A 17,724-nucleotide genomic window follows, 5' to 3' on the forward strand; every position below is an offset into this window, starting at 1 on the left:
TAAAATGAGCAATACAGTTCGCAATAATTTACGTAGTGTATATGTACACGTTGTTGTTGTTGTTGTTGTTGTTGTGGTCTTCAGTCCAGAGACTCGTTTGATGCAGCTCTCCATGCTAGTCTACCCTGTGCAAGCTTCTTCATCTCCCAGTACCTACTGCAACCTACATCCTTCTGAATCTGTTTAGTGTATTCATCTCTTGGTCTCCCTCTACGATTTGTACCCTCCACGCTGCCCTCCAATACTAAATTGGTGATGCCTTGAGGCCTCAGAATATGTCCTAAAAACCGATCCCTTCTTCTAGTCAAGTTGTGCCACAAATTTCTCTCCTCACCAATTATATTCGATACCTCCTCATTAGTTATGTGATCTACCCATCTAATATTCAGCATTCTTCTGCAGCACCACATTTCGAAAGCTTCTATTCTCTTCTTGTCTAAACTATTTACCGTCTATGTTTCACTTCTATAGATGGCTACACTCCATACAAATACTTTCAGAAACGTCTTCCTGACACTTAAATCTATACTCGATGTTAACAAATTTCTCTTCTTCAGAAACGCTTTCCTTGTCATTGTCAGTCTATATTTTATATCCTCTCTACTTCGACCATCATCAGTTATTTTGCTCCCCAAATAGCAAAACTCATTTACTAATTTAAGCGTCTCATTTCGTAATCTAATTTCCGCAGCACCACCCGATTTAACTGGACTACATTCCATTATCTTCGTTTTGCTTTTGTTGATGTTCATCCTATATCCTCCTTTCAAGACACTGTCCATACCGTTCAGCTGCTCTTCCAGGTCCTTTGTTGTCTCTGATAGAATTACAATGTCATCGACGAACTGCAAATTATAATTCCTACTCCGAATTTTTCTTTTTATTCCTTTACTGCTTGCTCAATATACAGATTGAATAACATCGGGGATAGGCTACAACCCTGTCTCACTCCCTTCCCAACCACTGCTTCCCTTTCATGCCCCTCGACTCTTATAACTGCCATCTGGTTTCTGTACAAATTGTAAATAGCCTTTCGCTCCCTGTATTTTACCCCTGCGACCTTCAGAATTTGAAAGAGAGTATGCCAATCAACATATGTACGCGTATAGAAGGGAAATTCAAGCTTGCTATTAGCAGAGCTGATGTATCCTATTAGGTAACAAACGTTGAGTGCGACAGTGAACAATGAAAGAGTTTTTGTCCTCCCTGCGGTACTGGCGACTCGGGCTGCTAAGCGGCGGCTGGCGGTAACTGCTGACGCCTCGCATCCATCTGTCAGCCTGCGGACAGTCGTAACTGATTACTGTAGCTTGAAGCTATCGCCTGTGTTTCCGTTCAAGGCAACGGCAGCTGCTAGGATAAACAGACTTGGCCGTGAAATTCCTCATCCGGCGTTTGTCGTTGGCTAAACTTTTATGTAGCAGAATCAGCGGTAGCGGCCGGGGCCCACAAGATACACGCACTCCCCCCCCCCCCCCCTCCCCTCCGCAACAAGTTTGTGACGTCATACTACTTAGTTGTGTTGCTCAATATGCATCGCGAACGCTCGGCTACGTCCGGGGCCAGGCGGCAAACTAGTATGTCAGAGAAAAGGTACTCACGAAAGTTCTTAACTGTGTCATATGTTTTTTATAGCTCGAGTGTATGTAAACGCGCAGCTGCGAAGTATTAAACTGGGCTGAAGTAGTAAATCACGCACAGCTAGAGACGGTCGCTACATTTCGTTTAAGACCTTCAGGGCCCGTGTATCTCACTGGTTCCGGGTAACAGCAGCTGCGTGACATCACAATACAAAAAGCACTTTTGTTACCACGAACTTCCCCGGATGGGACCTCCCGGCCAACAATCCCATACGCTCATTTCCATTACCATGCCCGCTTTGCTGTCGACATCTTCCCCTACAAAGGATGCTGCATCATCTATATCCACATACATACATTGCGAATTGCTGTGAAGTGCGTGGCGGAGGGTACATCCCACTATTTCGTACGAGTAGAGTTGTATAACTACCGATGGCTAGTCAGCGTAGACTAGGGTGGTTGTCCCTTTGTTCTTGGCCAGTTATGATTGCACTCGCGTTGCCTGTGTGTTGCATATCTGTCGGACGTTACCTCGTATCGACTGCTCTGTTCACATATGCGATCAGTGTCTTACTAGATTCCTCTGGAAGACAGAAGCGGTGAACCGTCTAGAAATGAGAATGTATAAAGGACCACGAATCTACGGAACATTTTTGTTGTACATAGTTGTACTCTTGTCTGTTACTCAAAAATAAGCAGCAAAATTGAAATTGTCAGTCCTTAATTTAGGTTTTGTTCGAAAATTTTTGATTTGTAACGTGAAGCAGATGGATGTTACAGTAAAAATTAATTTTAAGAAAATCATGCAGATTTATCACATAGCGCTAGAAAATGCGGTTTCCTCCATAGAAAGATAAAATTGAAAAAAATAAAAGCACTAAACAAAAGCATGTCGAACACCGCTTCAGTACTTCGTCAGGCTTATATAAAACATATTTCTGTTATTCAACACTGTCGCACTTAGCAGTAATAACAAGGAACTCTCGCCTTTTATCACGATGAACATTCTGTTGAGTACAAAATAACAATAATTATATAGATTTTTAATGTTTGCACATATTAACTGTGCTTGTATCAAAAGTACGTAGTTGTCTTGGTTACATAAGAGCGCAAATGTTAGGTGATCAACTACCTATTATTTCTTATAAAATGCAAATATTTGTAAGGATATAAAATACACCATGGTCTAACGCTGAGCCATGTCGGTTCTAGTTATGGGAAAAACAAAGAAACAAATAAACAAAAAACAAAGAGAAGTTGTCGGCTTCCACTTTTTCTGGCGTACAGTCGTTTTCCTTTCACGACCAATGCTGCCAACTACTACCGGCAATTGAACCATTTACTACGTCGTTTATGTACTGTACTAAAACTACCGAACCGTGCTTTGGTAGAGCGCAACTCTACCTATGACGAGTTCTTCCCGTTCCAATCGCGTATAGAACTGTGGAATAACGGCTGTTTGAATGCCTCTGTGCGCGTTGTAATCAGCTGAATACTGTCACCGATACGTAGGGATTGAACAATGTCTCTAAATTCTCCACTTAATACTGATTGTAGAAAAATTATGCAGCGGGGTGTAACAACTACATCTACTTCTGCAGGGCACCCTACGGTGCGTGGCGGAGCACACTTCCGGTGCCACACTACCTGTTTTACCTTTTCTATTCCATTCGTGAAGCTCTGTATTAGCTCCAATTTCTCCTATCTTCTGATTGTGGTCATTTAGCGAGACGTACGTATGTCAGTGGAAGTAATTTGTTTCCAGAGTCTTCCAGGAACGTACTCTCTCGGAATGACAGCGGTAAACCGCTCTGCGACGCACCACGCCTCTCTTGCAGCGTCTGCTGCTGTAGTCTGTCGAATATCTCCACAACAATCTCTCACCGACTAGACGATCCAGTGGCGAAACGCGACGCTCTTGTATCTCGTCTCTATTAATCCAGCCAGGTAACCGTCCCAGACTGAGGAACAACACTCATGAATCAGTCGAACAACTGTTCTCTAATTTGTTCTGAAAGTCGCTTAATTCGTGTGTGAACCACATTTCCCTTGACTGTTCCAAGAATCACGGTGCTTTTCCTACTAACTGCTTTGTGTGGGCATTGCCCTTTAGGTCGCACCTAATGATTACTCCTGTGGTATGAACATCAAATACCACACTTAGGGGTTGCAGTATCGTCTGCGGTCCGTAACAGATATCGCTGGACCCGCGAGTCGCGACTCTTGCTCTGGACGTCAACTAGGAATGTAGCATAGCCTTCAGTTGACAGGAAGCAACCTCTAACAATGCGCTTAGTCAAGTATGGCATGAGTAATGCCATTTATTATAATGTTGTTCTACCAAGAACCAACGGAAGATTCTGTTAACTCTTTCTGCTCTTCTTTGTTTACGTTCACAAGGGGACCCAACATACTGTAAATCAAGGATTTTGATGCACTTCAAATATGTTGTAGAGGCACTTACCCTGAGTACCTGGCTATCCGTTTTTTTTTAGAGACGGGCCTTGGTTTTTGAGAAAATCGACTTTGAAGTTCATTGCCCGCTTTGTATACCCGCAACATTACATATCTTCCGAGCGCAGCGGTAAAGGTTCACGGCTACGGCGCTGGAGGTACCGTGTTCGAATCCTGCTCGTGTACTTTTTTTTCATAATCGGCCGAATTATCAATTTTATTTCAAAGAATATTAGAAAACAGTGTAAGGTGTGCCAAATTATAAAGATATTCATTTGATTCTTCTTTCAACTCCTCTAGCTGTGGATCTTCTTCTGGCTGCACTACTGCAGAAACAGGTACAGCACTTCCATTTCACAGGATTATTCTAGCACACGGCACTAGAGACGCTTTGCGAGCAACTGACGCTGTAGTCAGATGCGAACGTAATGGAATGCAACTCTAGTTCCTACTACTACAGTCTCCTTTCACTACCTCCCTCTTGTTCTCTGTTACTACTAATATCTCGTTTCCTCCGCCCTACGGCTGCTGCCTCTTCTCACTGTCATTGCCTCCTTCTTCGTCGTTATCACTGCTATACACTCTGTTCTCATTATCACTGGCTCTCGCCCCCTTCTACTTTCTTTCTCTCTTTGTCTCCCCCCCCCCCTAGCGCTATCACCTTCACTCCTTTCCTAGCACTGTCCTGTTCCTGTCAACTATCTTCCACTGCCACTGTGCCTCTCTCCCCCTCTCACACTGCCACTCGACCATTGTCTCCTTTGCTCTCTCTACAACACAACCATGAATGAGGCAGCTCGCACTCCACTTGCAGTCAGCCTTTTTTAAAAAAAAAAAAAAGAAAAAGAAAAAAGAAAAAAAAAGAAAAAAAGGGGACGTACTCACATGTTCTGTGCTCTGAGGGGAGCATTTCTTCACTGGTTTCGTTCTTTTCCCAGCAGCAGCAATAAAACAAACGTAGTGGCACATAAATTTTAGATACGAGGATCACTGCAAAATAAATGCACACTATTTTTGTAAAAATACAGTTTTCATTCTGCATGTGTGAAAATTTTATGGTGTGTAGATACATCCTTCCCGCTTGTTTTAAAACTTAGTTCAACCTGTTCCCGTGAGTGGCGCCGTCACAGCATGTCTTCAAGATGGCTGCTACACTTGACGTTCGTCAGAAGCAACGTGCTGTCATAGAATTCCTGTGCTGTGAAAACGAGACAGTGGGAAACATCCACAAGAAGCTGAAAAATGTGTATGGAGATGCTGTTGTCGATCGCAGTGCAGTTAGTCGGTGGGCAAGCAGGTTACGTGATGAAAGCGGGCACGGCAGTATAGAGGATTGTCCTCGCAACGGCAGGCCTCGTAGCGCACACACTCCAGACAATGTGCAGAGAGTTAACGAATTGGTGACTGCTGACAGATGCATCACAACGAACGAATTGTCAAGCTACGTTGGTATAGGGGAAGGAAGTGTTTGCAGAATACTGAAAGTGTTGGCATTAAAAAAGGTTTGTGCCAGGTGGGTTCCCAGGACGTTGACAGTGGCTCACAAAGAAACAAGAAAAACGGTATGCAGTGATCTTTTGGAACAGTACAAGAATGGTGGAGATGAATTTCTTCGAACAATTGTAAAATGTGATGAAAAATGACTCCATCATTTTTCACCAGAGACGAAGAGGCAATCAATGGAGTGGCATCATGCAAATCCACCCAAGAAAAAAAAATTCAAAACCACACCTTCTGCTGGAAAAGTTATGGCTACAGTGTTTTTTGATTCAGAAGGACTCTTGCTTGTGAGCATCATGCCAAGTGGAACCACCAAAATTCTGATGCGTATGTGACGACACTGAAGAAACTTCAAGCTCGACTGAGTCGTGTTCGACCAGATCGGCAAAAGCAGGATGTTTTGCTGTTGCACGACAATGCACGGCCACATGTCAGTCAAAGAAACCATGGAAGCGATCACAAAACTCGGATGGACAACATTGAAACACCCGCCTTACAGTCCTGACCTGGCTCCATGTGCCTATCATCTCCGTGGGAAACTGAAAGACTCTCTTCGTGGAACAAGGTTTGAAGATGACGACTCCCTTGGACACGCGACCAAACAGTGGCTCCAAAAGGTTGGTCCAGAATTTTACCGTGCGAGTATACAGGCGCTGGTTCCAAGATGACGTAAGGCAGTTGAGAGAGATGGAAATTATGTGGAGAAGTGAAAATATTGTTCCTGAAGGATGTATCTACACACTGTAAAACTTTCAAACATGTAGAATAAAAGATGGATTTTAAAAAAATAGTGTACATTTCTTTTGGAGTGACCCTCTTAGTTTACTTGTGAGAAATTGAAATAACGCAAAACTAATTTTACACCTCAGACCGCATTTTGCGTGCAAAAAAAATTAGTATGTACTTCAGTACAACAACAAGGGGTTTCCAAATGATATCGGAGGCTCTATATAGCATATTTCTCTGTTCTCTGTGCCACGTCGCTGTATAAACTACCTTTTCATCTCAAGCTTGTATTTTACGACTGCATGTAGCATAACTTTGAACCTCTATCTCGGAAACGGATAAATACGTCTAGAAAAGTTTCAAGGTTGTTTAAGATCGGCACATTAAGAATAAATCGTAAAAATTACAGCCATTTGCTGTGCATTGCCGACTCGGGTTCTGGTACCATAAAACAAGTTTTTGCAGTGTTTCTCCATAACGTATAAACATTTTTGAAAATAGGGAGATGGCTCCCCTACATAAATGCCCAGATAATGTACCGTTACAATTTGAGCAATTTTCTGCGGTTATTTAATATGTTTTGTAGGGAGCACATTGTACTCATGTGGGAGCGATCTAGATGCTTGTAAAACAATAAACTGGTAGTCAAGATCGCAGGATCTCTCTTTATTCCATGATTACCTGTTTCGGTGAAACTAAATCCGCCATCATCGGATATTAGCACACGTACAGGTTACAACATCAAGGCAAACAATGATGATATTATAGTTATAGGCAACTATTAATATCACTATTGTCTGCCTCGATGTTGTAACCTGTACGTGTCCTAAGATCCGATGATGGCGGCTTTAGTTTCACCGAAACCGGTAGTCATGGAATAAAAAGTGTACCTGCGATCTTGGCTACCTGTTTATTGTTTTACAAGGTTAGTTAATATTTTGATTTCACCTCATAACGGATTTTACGTGTGGAAGTTGTGTACCTTTGTATCTCTGCGTTCTGGAAACAGATAAGGATATCACGAATATTTTCAAGGTTGTTCCATATTTGGATATTAGCAATATACTGCAAAAATGCTGTCTTGGAATACTCGGCTGGTGACGGCGAAAAATAGAAAAAAAAACATTTTGCTGGGTTTTCCAAGGAACCACCCATGAACCAACTGTGCATCCATAATTTCCATCAAGACCACCATAAACCACATTAAATCCAAAAAGAAAAAACCGATTTGCACCGTTTGCATAAGCAGGGGGATGTTTGTAACATTCATACTTTTACTCTGTATTGTAGGATAGTTACAGGAACATGATCCTTCTGTTGGGTATAAAAATCGTCCCTTGCCCAAGGCCTGTCCGAAGCACTTGTCCCTATCTTTTTATCACCATTATAACTCGAGGGCAAGAAGCGGTACATCTCGTTTTTATGAGCGGCGTTTTGGAATATATTAGGTATTCATGATGTCGGATACATGCTGATCAACAACGACTCATTTACACAGCTGGAAGAGCAAGTAGATTATAGGTAACATCTCATACAGATTTTAGAATTATAAATAGTATAGAAGTGCATTGTACCGAATCAGCACGCACCTGAACCATAATCTTACAGTTAGCGTGTAGCTTCATCTTTTGAAAATTACGCTGCTGTAAAATGACGGTTACGTGCGTAATGACTTACTCAGTTACAGCTGACGTTGTTTCCTTGGTCACCAGTACTAAAGTAGATTTGATGCAGCGCTCTATTACTGTAGCTTGTCAACTGTTTTCTCTTTTTCAGCACACCTATCGCATCCCGTATCATCAACGCCCTGCCTTATGTACTCGTATTTAGGTCTGTAATTGCAATCTTTTCCCTCTGCTATTCCTTTAATTATAGTTTGGAGCGTAATTAATACCGGCAAGAACGATAATTCGTAAAGCTCTGCGATTTTAAAAATCTTTTTATATTGGTTTATTGTCCGCCACAATCATATAACATGTCCAAAGTAAATTACCGGTTTTGGTCGTCATCACACATCTTCAGATCATAACAGGTAGCAGTAGATCATTCGCAAGCACATTGGGAAAACCGCCTTTCCCACGCGGTTTTCTCAGTGTACTTTCAAGTGATCTTCTGAATATTCTTATGATCTGACGATGGCTGGCGATGACCGAATACTTTTGAAATCGTATGTGATTGTGTTGGACAATAAACAATTTAAAAATATTAGCGTATATTTCTTTAAAGTTGTAATGTTCTTTATTTTGATTTATTTTTTTTATTTCATTGATTGACCGATTTTATTTCATCGATAGCGGAGTCAATTTTTTTTCATTTTTTTCACGCTACATATTGATACTCCTGCTGTTTCTTATGGCAATATGCTCCACGTTATGCACAGACCATCGCATGTTTGGGAACGGAGGTTACCGGCTAGCCCTAATCACACGACTGTAAGTTTACCTTAATCTGGCACGTTTAATGCTACCGATTGTAATTGGCGTACTGAGATCAAAAAAATGTGTGTGAAGTGCTATGGGACCAAACTGCTGAGGTCATCGGTCCCTCGACTTACACAGTACTTAATCTAACTTAAACTAACTCTTACGCTAACGACAGCACACACACCCATGCCCGAGTGAGGACTCGAACCTCTGGCGGGACTGTAATGAGATCAAAAAGCGATCCATTAATACAGATAACTTCCAGAGAGCCCAACTTACTTTCCGTCATATGTTTACCAGCTCTGTTACGCAGTTAACGACTTCAGCTGGAAACACCGTGCTTAATGGGCAATGCAGCTCTTCTACTCGGACGTTCAAGCCTCCGGGGCTGAGAAATTTTCCACTCGTGCCGTGATCCAGCTCACAGTGGCTGCGGAAACAGACGCCTCGCTCTCCCCTCCTTTCAGATAATCTACCGATGCGCCTGGACACGTCGTAAAGCCGCCAATTGGTAACCAGCCCACGGACAGCGTGGAATGATAATGCGGTACTTCGAGAACTAGCGAGCGTGCTTGGAAAAGTTAAGGGTCTCGATACGTGTGAAATGCACATGGAATATTACAACTAATCTAGTCTTTGTAGCCGGCCTGTGTGACCGAGCGGTTCTAGGCGCTTCAGTCTGGAACCGCGCGACCGCTACGGTCGCAGATTCGAATCCTGCCTCGGGCACGTATGTGTGTGTTATGTCCTTAGGTTAGTTAGGTTTAAGTAGTTCTAAGTTCTAGGGGACTGATGACGTCAGATGATAAGTCCCATAGTGCTCAGAGCCATTTGAACCATTTAGCCTTTGTAGACATGTTTAATACGGCCGATTGCAATTGACGTACTAAGATAAAAACGTGATCCTCTTAAATAGATAACTCACTGTACGCAGCTAACGACCCCAACTATAGACAATGAGCTTAAGTAATGTTGCTGTTCTGCTGAAGCATTGAAGTCTCCGGGAACGAGAAATTTTGCGTTTGCGACGTGCTCCAAGGCCCTGCAGCAGCGGAAACGAGAAGCTTCTCCCTCGTCTATCCATTGCTGCGCTCGTGTACACGTCGTAGGGCAGCCAGTTCAGCTCACGGGCAGCGTAGAATGATAATGCGGGACGTCGAGAAAGCAGCGAACGTGCTTAGGGAAGTTAAGGATGAGAACACATCTGAAATGCAGATCTACTACATATCTAAACTGCACACTCTGTGTTCTGAGCTAGACGCTGACGAACGTCTGCGGGGCACATTCACGCTGGCGGAGAGAGTGAAAGCTAGTGCTGACTGTGTGACCTCCAGGTGCGAAAGGCCGTTCCCGATACCCGACTGGCGGCAACTCCCCCGCAGAGCGCGGCGCGGCACTTTAGCGTGTCCACTCACCTTCATGGTCCCGTTGCGGCGCCGAACGACGTGCAGTGTCGCGGCCGGCGGCGGCCGGTGCCTTATATAAGGTTGCCTCCCCCTCTCCCCCTCCCCCACCCCTCCTCTCCCACTGGCAGCTGACCATGCCCCTCCCCCGCCGCCTAGTCAGTCGACTCCGCGAACATTAACAAGGTCGATGCCGCCTCATTCAATGTTTTCCTGCGGAATAGCTGACGCCCCGTTTTCTGAAGAGAACTATCGCAGCTCCCTTTTAAATTTGCCTTAATACTCTTTGGCATTCCAATCGTGAATGCCGTAGTACCACATTGCTTAGATAAATGCTGTCGTACAACTGTTTCGCCTCTCTTACAACACTACAGCGTCAGCTTGAACGCTGGACGCGTGACTAGAACCGTTCTGGTGTCCTGGTTTCAAACACCGCCACAACTCGTGATTCTAATTTTATACGGTTTCCTTAAACGCTTTATGGGCAGGTGATGCTATCTTACATTGCTACCCAAGTGGTTCTGTTCACCGTCTTTGTGAAAATTGAGCCAGGAATTTTTCACTATAGTCGACATATTCGTCACGACAAAACAGCAATTGTATTGATATTTAAAACAGTTCTCACCTGTTCTTCAGTCTCAGTTGCAGAGTTGTAAATATATGACATGTTTCGATCTACCTGGATCATCTTCAGAACTATACACTTGCGTGAAAAACCAGTCGTGTCTATGTCAGAACCTCAATCAGTGTTCTGTATGTGTCAGAAACTCGTATCAGAAACTCAGATCATTACTAAGATAATAGGTTGTAACACAGACAGGACTTGTTTTTGATGCAATTACATAATTCTGAAGATTATTCAGATAGACCGAAACGTGTATTTAAAAAGGTACATCTGAGGCTGGAGACTAAATGAGAATTGTTTGTGCCACACCTACAGGGTGAAGTTCACATCAGTGCTATGTTATGAAGTTCTGCCACTGACAAGACGGGTTTTTGGCGCAACTAAGTATTTCTGAATATCATCCAGAGAGATCGAAACATGTCATGTATTTAATAATGTGCAACTGGGACTGAAGAATAAATGATAATTGTTTTAGCCAGATGTACAGCATGTACGAATGCATGCTTTCGCGGCGATATTCGTTAGTAAAACATCCTCTGGTTTCAAGCCCCGTCAAGTGGTTTGCTGCCCACGAGCTTTCGGCAGAGATCTCCTCTGCCATTGTCAAGTGGATGACTGTCGTGTGGTTGTCACTGCCGTGCTTGTATAGCCGCGCCGTCGCTCGTGACGTCACTCGTGGTGTCACTGGTCCTCGGTCTCACACTATATGCTAATTTTTTGGCCGCGCGACCGCCGGGCCCGCTTCTCAACTAACAACGGATCCCACGCTGTAGTCAGCTGCAATCCACCGTCTCTATTGAAGGTGTTGTCACAAATTCTAATCTCTATGGCTTCGTTTATCACGCTATACCAGAAATTTTAAGGACCTTAGTACATCGAGCTGAAGCCGTCTCAGAGGCTGAAAACCTCCCGAAAGAATTGAGTCACTTACGCAAAGTTTTTAAGCAAAACGGTTACAACAACGAACAGATCTCACAAGCACTGTCATCCAAGGAAGAAGACCTCTGAAGAAGATACGAAGCAGGTTGCGTTCTTACCGTTTTGTGGTTCGACAACAGGGAAGATTAGTCGACTACTGAAGAGGCATAAAACAGACACAATCTTCAGGCCTCCGGCAAAGATCCGGCAACTAATGAAATCTGTGAAAGGCGATGTAGGCCTCAGAACGCCAGGAATTTACAAGATACCGTGTGGATGTGGGCAGTTCTACGTCGGCCAGACTGTTCGCACTATTGAACAGGGCCGAATAGAACATGAAAGGTGTTACCGTCTGCGCTATCCCGAAAAGTCAGCTGTAGCAGAGCATGCTCTGGAAAACGGACACCGAATTGCATTCGATTATTAATGGCTTCTGGGATAGCGTGATAAACGAGGCTATAGAGATTAGAATTTCTGACATCACCTTCAGTAGAGACGGTGAATTGCAGCTGAGTACAGCGTGGGATCCGGTGCTGAGGGAGTTGAAGCGGGCCCGGCGGTCGCGCGGCCAAAACATTACCATATCTGGTGCGGGACGGAGCACCAGTGACGTCACGAGCGACGGCGCAGCTGTATAGGCACGTCAATGACAACCACACGACAGTCATCCACTTGACGATGGCAGAGGAGATCTCTGCCGAAAGGTCGTGGGCAGCAAACTACTTGACGCGGCTTGAATCCCGAGGATGTTTTACTAATAGATAAACGGCATGTTTGTTTTAACTTGAGACAACTAAATATCTCGAGAAGGACGCATCGCACGAAAAATGATGTAGGTGAAAAGTTAGTATTAGTCAAGGGGACATATGCCTGTACTACAACTGCCCACCTCCTAACCACCCCTCCTTGGCCGGGATCAACTTAGTATCTTCTCAAGGGGGAAAAAAAAACTTGCGGCATACTCGAAACATTCGTTTCCATTCGTGGTAGATGGAGCTGTATTCCACAAATGTCAAGTGTTGCCTGGCTTTGCGATTAAGAAACGACGGATTTCAATCTATGTTTCATTTATGATGTATATTAAAGCATTTGTGCTCTAACGGTTGATATTTACTTTCGAACTATGCCTTAGTGTTGAAAATTTGATTGTATAGTACAAAGTTGGTAAGAAACTACGTTTAGCGTGATCCAGGAACGATGACATGGACGTTATAGTTTCCTGTTCCCACCAGATCGCTTGATATCGGTGAGGCTAGCGCCATCGCTCACCTACACCGATCCATCTGCCAGGTAATATTTGGTCAAGATACGCCCGGACAGTGCGCTAGAATCCAGCGGTGAGCCATCTTGGTTCAAATGGCTCTGAGCACTATGGGATTTAACATCTGAGGTCATCAGTCCCCTAGAACTTAGAACTACTTAAACCTAACTAACCTGAGGACATCACACACATCCATGCCCGAGGCAGGATTCGAACCTGAGACCGTAGCGGACACGCGGTTCCAGACTGAAGCGCCTACAACCGCACGGCGTCAGTGGCCGGCCCGCCCTCCCTCGGTAATGCTGGAATTCAATACGGTGTTGGCCCACCCTTAGCCTTGATGACAGCTTCCACTCTCTCAGTCATACGTTCAATCCGGTCTGGAACGTTTTTGGGAATGGCAGCCCATTCTTCACGAAGTGCTGCACTGAGGAGAGATATCGATGTCGGTCGGTGAGGCCTGGCCCGAAGTCGGCGTTCCAAAACATCCCACAGGTGTTCTGTAGGATCCAGGTCAGGACTCTGTGTAGGCCAGTCCATTGCAGGGATGTTGTTATCGTGTAACCACTCCGCCACAGGCCGTGTATTATGAACAGCTGCTCGATCGTGTTGAAAGACGCAATCGCCATCCCCGAATTGTTCGTCAACAGTGGGAAGCAAGAAGGTGCTTAAAACATCAATGTAGGCCTTTGCTGCGATATTGCCACGCAAAACAACAACGTGTGTAAGCCCCACCATGAAAAACACGACCACACCATAACACCACCGCCTCCGAATTTTACTGTTGGCACTACACACGCTGGCAGATGACGTTCACCGGACATTCGCCATACCCACACCCTGTCCAAATTGTTCCTTGGGCTTTTCTGCTAGGTCAGGAGCCCAGTCGTGAATTTTCTGCGTAAATATTCTTCTCCCTGGTATATCAAGTTGTGCTATTCTTGCACTCAGGTGTTTTTTCACTGCACCGATCCATTTTATTTTCCAACTTTTGCTTTAATGCCAGTTTCGCAGAATTCCACAAATTATCTAGTTTATCTTGTTGGTTCCATTGTTTTGATAAGCCAATAGAATTTGTGATACCCGAATATAGTCGTATTGGCATACTTTATAATTTTTTTATTTGTTCTAAGTCTGTACGTTCCTTCTTCTTGATTACTTTTCGTTCTCTCCGTTGAATTTCTCAAATGTCTCTCTTTCTGTTTAAAATAAGTGTCTCAGCCCCATTAAGACAGTCTGATTTGATGACTGTGTTGTAGTGTCACAGTCACACGTGTTTTGCGATGCACTTTTCCTTATAGATGTCTCTTTTGAACGTGAAAGCTGTTTCCATTTTGTGACAACGAATTTCGTAACTAATCTCTTCCAGGCTCGCTTTCGTAATGCTTTCGGATAAATATGTGAACTGAAAAATTCAATTTCATTGCATTTAGTTTATACGATTTTGGATGCCAGATTGTTGTTAGACATTTTTTTGGAAGGATATTTGAAACCTTACTCTTTCCACTATTTATTTAAGACATTCATTGTTTTTTAGTGTCTTCACAGAATAGGTTGGTGAACTGCAAAAGCTAAGCAATCTATTGGTTCTTTTTAATTCTAATTGTTCGTCAATTTCAAGCTCGGATTTTAGTTTGCCCGACTCTTGGATTGCAGTTTCTAAGATACAGTTGAAAAGCTATGGAGAGAGTCCATAATCTTGTCCGACTCCTGTTTTAATTTCAAAATGTGCTAAATTTCTCATGTTAATTTCGTACCTGGATTTAACTAATGTTATATGCAGGTGAGAGCAGAGCTTTATAACGATATGTTTACGTAATGTGTATACATAAACATACAGTTATAAATGTCCCCCATCGTAGTCGCTAATTATAACAATATGTTTACTTTTGTGCTGTAACATATAGCTATAATCAGCGTTGGAAATATATTTGCGAACGCCGACCGTGTGCGGGTGTTTATTGTTGGATCGTCTCATCAGTCGGAAGTTGCATTGCAGAGGAGAGTAAATGCCTATTCAAAATATAATTATTTTTGGATAGCTCAACCTGAATTTCCTAAGGGACCGTAGTTTATCATGCATTTACCAGTAGAATATGGCGCGGAGAAAATATTTCGCCGCATGCAACTTCCGTCCGATTTCGACGAAAGAATTCGTGACTGTGTACTCTCTATTTGGCAGAAACATAAAGAAAATTAAATAACTACGTGAAGGAGTGAGACATAGATTCTATATTAAATAAATAGTCCATACACCAGTTCCATTTAACTCTGAATTTATGACAATTAATAGATGAAGTTACACTGCAATGAAGGATTTAACATGGATGCCGGTTTGACTGGCACTTCTCTTCTCTTCCTTTGACACGTCGCACAATAAATCTACTGCTACGCAGTATTGCACTTTTAGTATTGCACTTTTACTTTACACTAAAATAATATTATTTTTAACGATAATAATACGGCGGCAAGACATGCGCGTCCGACACAAGTCACAAGACACAAGAGAAGAAAAAAATGAGTAACTGAGTAACTGTTAATCGAGAATATCTCGTACATCAAAAGAATGTGTAAAAGTGTTCTTCTGTCCGTTTTTCGCGCCGCGGTTTTTCAAAGTCAGTAACTCACTGCATCTCTGACGTCACAGGTCGTTCACCTTTTACATTCTCGCAACATTATTTGCTAACTGTAGCTGTTGCCGAGCGACTGCTCGATTAGTGAATGATTTAAAATGATAAGGCAATCACATAATGTTACAACTTGTTCCTTAAGAATTTTTAATTTGTTTAATTATTGTACTGAAGTGTAATATCGTACATAGTTGGTGCATGGTTAATGCATACGTACTCATCGCACTTGAGTGGTAACATAATTTTAAATCACCCTGCATATTTACAAAGAAAATGAAAGCGATAAGTCATCACCAGCGTCAGCACCACCCATCTTCTTTTCTGTGTATTAGAGTCACCTGCTACTGTCGTACGTATGGGTGTTGCTACTGCATGTTATCCAATGTAATCTACTCTCTTACCAATAGGTCGTCTTCTAGGGATTATTAAATTTCAATTAAACAGCTGTTTTAAAAGTAGCATTTATTCGGCAGAGGTACGTTTTACACGTGCAATTGTAATCTAAAAACACTCAGCTGAATGAATATTACTAAAATCTAAATTATAATACAGAATTTCCCACAACTTCGTAAATATTACTACCTTGCTGGACATTAAAATTGCAGCTTGAAGTATTTATTTAACCTGATCTGATTAGGGCCATAAGGTCCTCTTTTGCATCAGACGGGGGCTTCACACATACAGTGCCTTTTTTACACCGTAGTTACCTAAAGAAATAACAATGTTAATACGAAAAATAGTATTTAAATGATTTGAGTTGTTAGAGTGACAATGTGTGTAAATGATGCTGACTACGATCTAAAAAAGTTAATACTGGCAGCACTTTTCCCAACGCTGACGCTGCCACTAATAGTGACAACAACAACAATAATAATAATAATAATAATAACGATAGTGACAGTTTCAGATATAAAAGGAATCTGCAGATGAACAGGATAGGTATTTTCTGGTATAGCGAGTTCTGGGGAAAAGAAATTTAAGGAGATCGCACCAGCTAAGAATAGTGGGAAAAGAGGAAGATCTGGCTGGAAAGAAGGATGTACAAGGGTAGCGAGTGCACACAGTGACAATGGTAGTCCCTATCGTCGGCTTAGTAGATATCATTAACTGTATTCTGAATCATGACATGTTACGCTGTTGTCTAATGTCAAGCGGAATGTTATTCCATAGTTGGGTTGCTGCTACTGAGAAGGGCTTCGACAAAGTGGCTGAACAATGGAATGAACAGAAAGCATTTTTCTCTTGATAAGACAGTAGAGAAGACAGAGGGTATGGAAATCTCTGCACTCGCTCTGCACGAAGGCAGGATAACTGTGCACCTGATGGTCAAATATGGTCTAAGAGTAGAACATCTCAGATACAACGAACACAGGCATTCATAACCAATTTCAGGCACCGTGAGCTATCCTGAGAAACACCTTACAAGGTAACATCGCTATGGTCAAAAACTGGAATTATAAATTTTTACACGAAGTTCTTTTTCAGGTCAAGAGGGAAAAGCTTTTTGTATTTTTGTAGGACATGGAGAGATGCTACGGGCTCAGTCCAATTAAGATTTTCATCTATTATTACTCCTATACTGTCTGCTGAAGCAGAGAAGTAATATTTGTCCCTTCTATGCTTAAAGATAGTAGGAATTCTCGATATTTCGGGAATGGGTTTTGGACGGGTTAAGCTTTAACCTTCTATCCTGTGCCTATTCTGATAGAGTGCACAGGTTGGTATTGTGATTCTCCATAGTTGTATTCAGGTTCATTGGTTTTATGCTCAGATACAGCTGGAGGTCATCAGCATACATGTGATATTTGCAGTGGGACAAAATTGGTGACAATTGACATACAATGAAAAGAGTATAGTTCCTAGTACTGAACCCTGAGGGACACTGATACTACCTGCCTCCATTGTGGAAGCAAATAACGATACCTGACTTATTGAACGTATATAGTGTAGCAGAAACAATTCATAAATTGTACGTAGGTGATTTGTGGGACACAAGGTGCGAAATCGAGTACACACTGCTGGCACCCTTAGCAGCTATAACGGCGCCTGACCCAGCTGGGCACTGATTCGAACTGAGCTTGGAGGACAGACACGGCCGCATCATTCCATGACTGCATGACGCTACAGGTCCTCACCAGAGTTTTTTATTCATAGCGGCTGCACAGTGGTGGCGTCCAATCTCCTGGCAACCCATGACCATATGT

The 17,724-nt window shown here is 42.9% G+C and overlaps 1 protein-coding gene across 1 annotated transcript in view; it reads right to left on the minus strand.

Moving 5' to 3' along the window:
• The window catches only part of LOC126484597 (uncharacterized), a 51,689-nt gene extending 41,542 nt beyond the window's left edge, over positions 1 to 10,147 (minus strand). Inside the window, exon 1 of the mRNA XM_050108160.1 lies at positions 10,099 to 10,147. Coding sequence (XP_049964117.1) covers positions 10,099 to 10,104 — 6 coding nt within the window. The 5' untranslated portion in view covers positions 10,105 to 10,147. The remainder of the gene's footprint in view (positions 1 to 10,098) is intronic.
• Between the last annotated feature and the right edge of the window lie 7,577 nt (positions 10,148 to 17,724).

Source organism: Schistocerca serialis, chromosome 6 (genome assembly GCF_023864345.2).
Source record: "Schistocerca serialis cubense isolate TAMUIC-IGC-003099 chromosome 6, iqSchSeri2.2, whole genome shotgun sequence".
Classification (NCBI taxonomy): Eukaryota; Metazoa; Arthropoda; class Insecta; order Orthoptera; family Acrididae; genus Schistocerca; species Schistocerca serialis.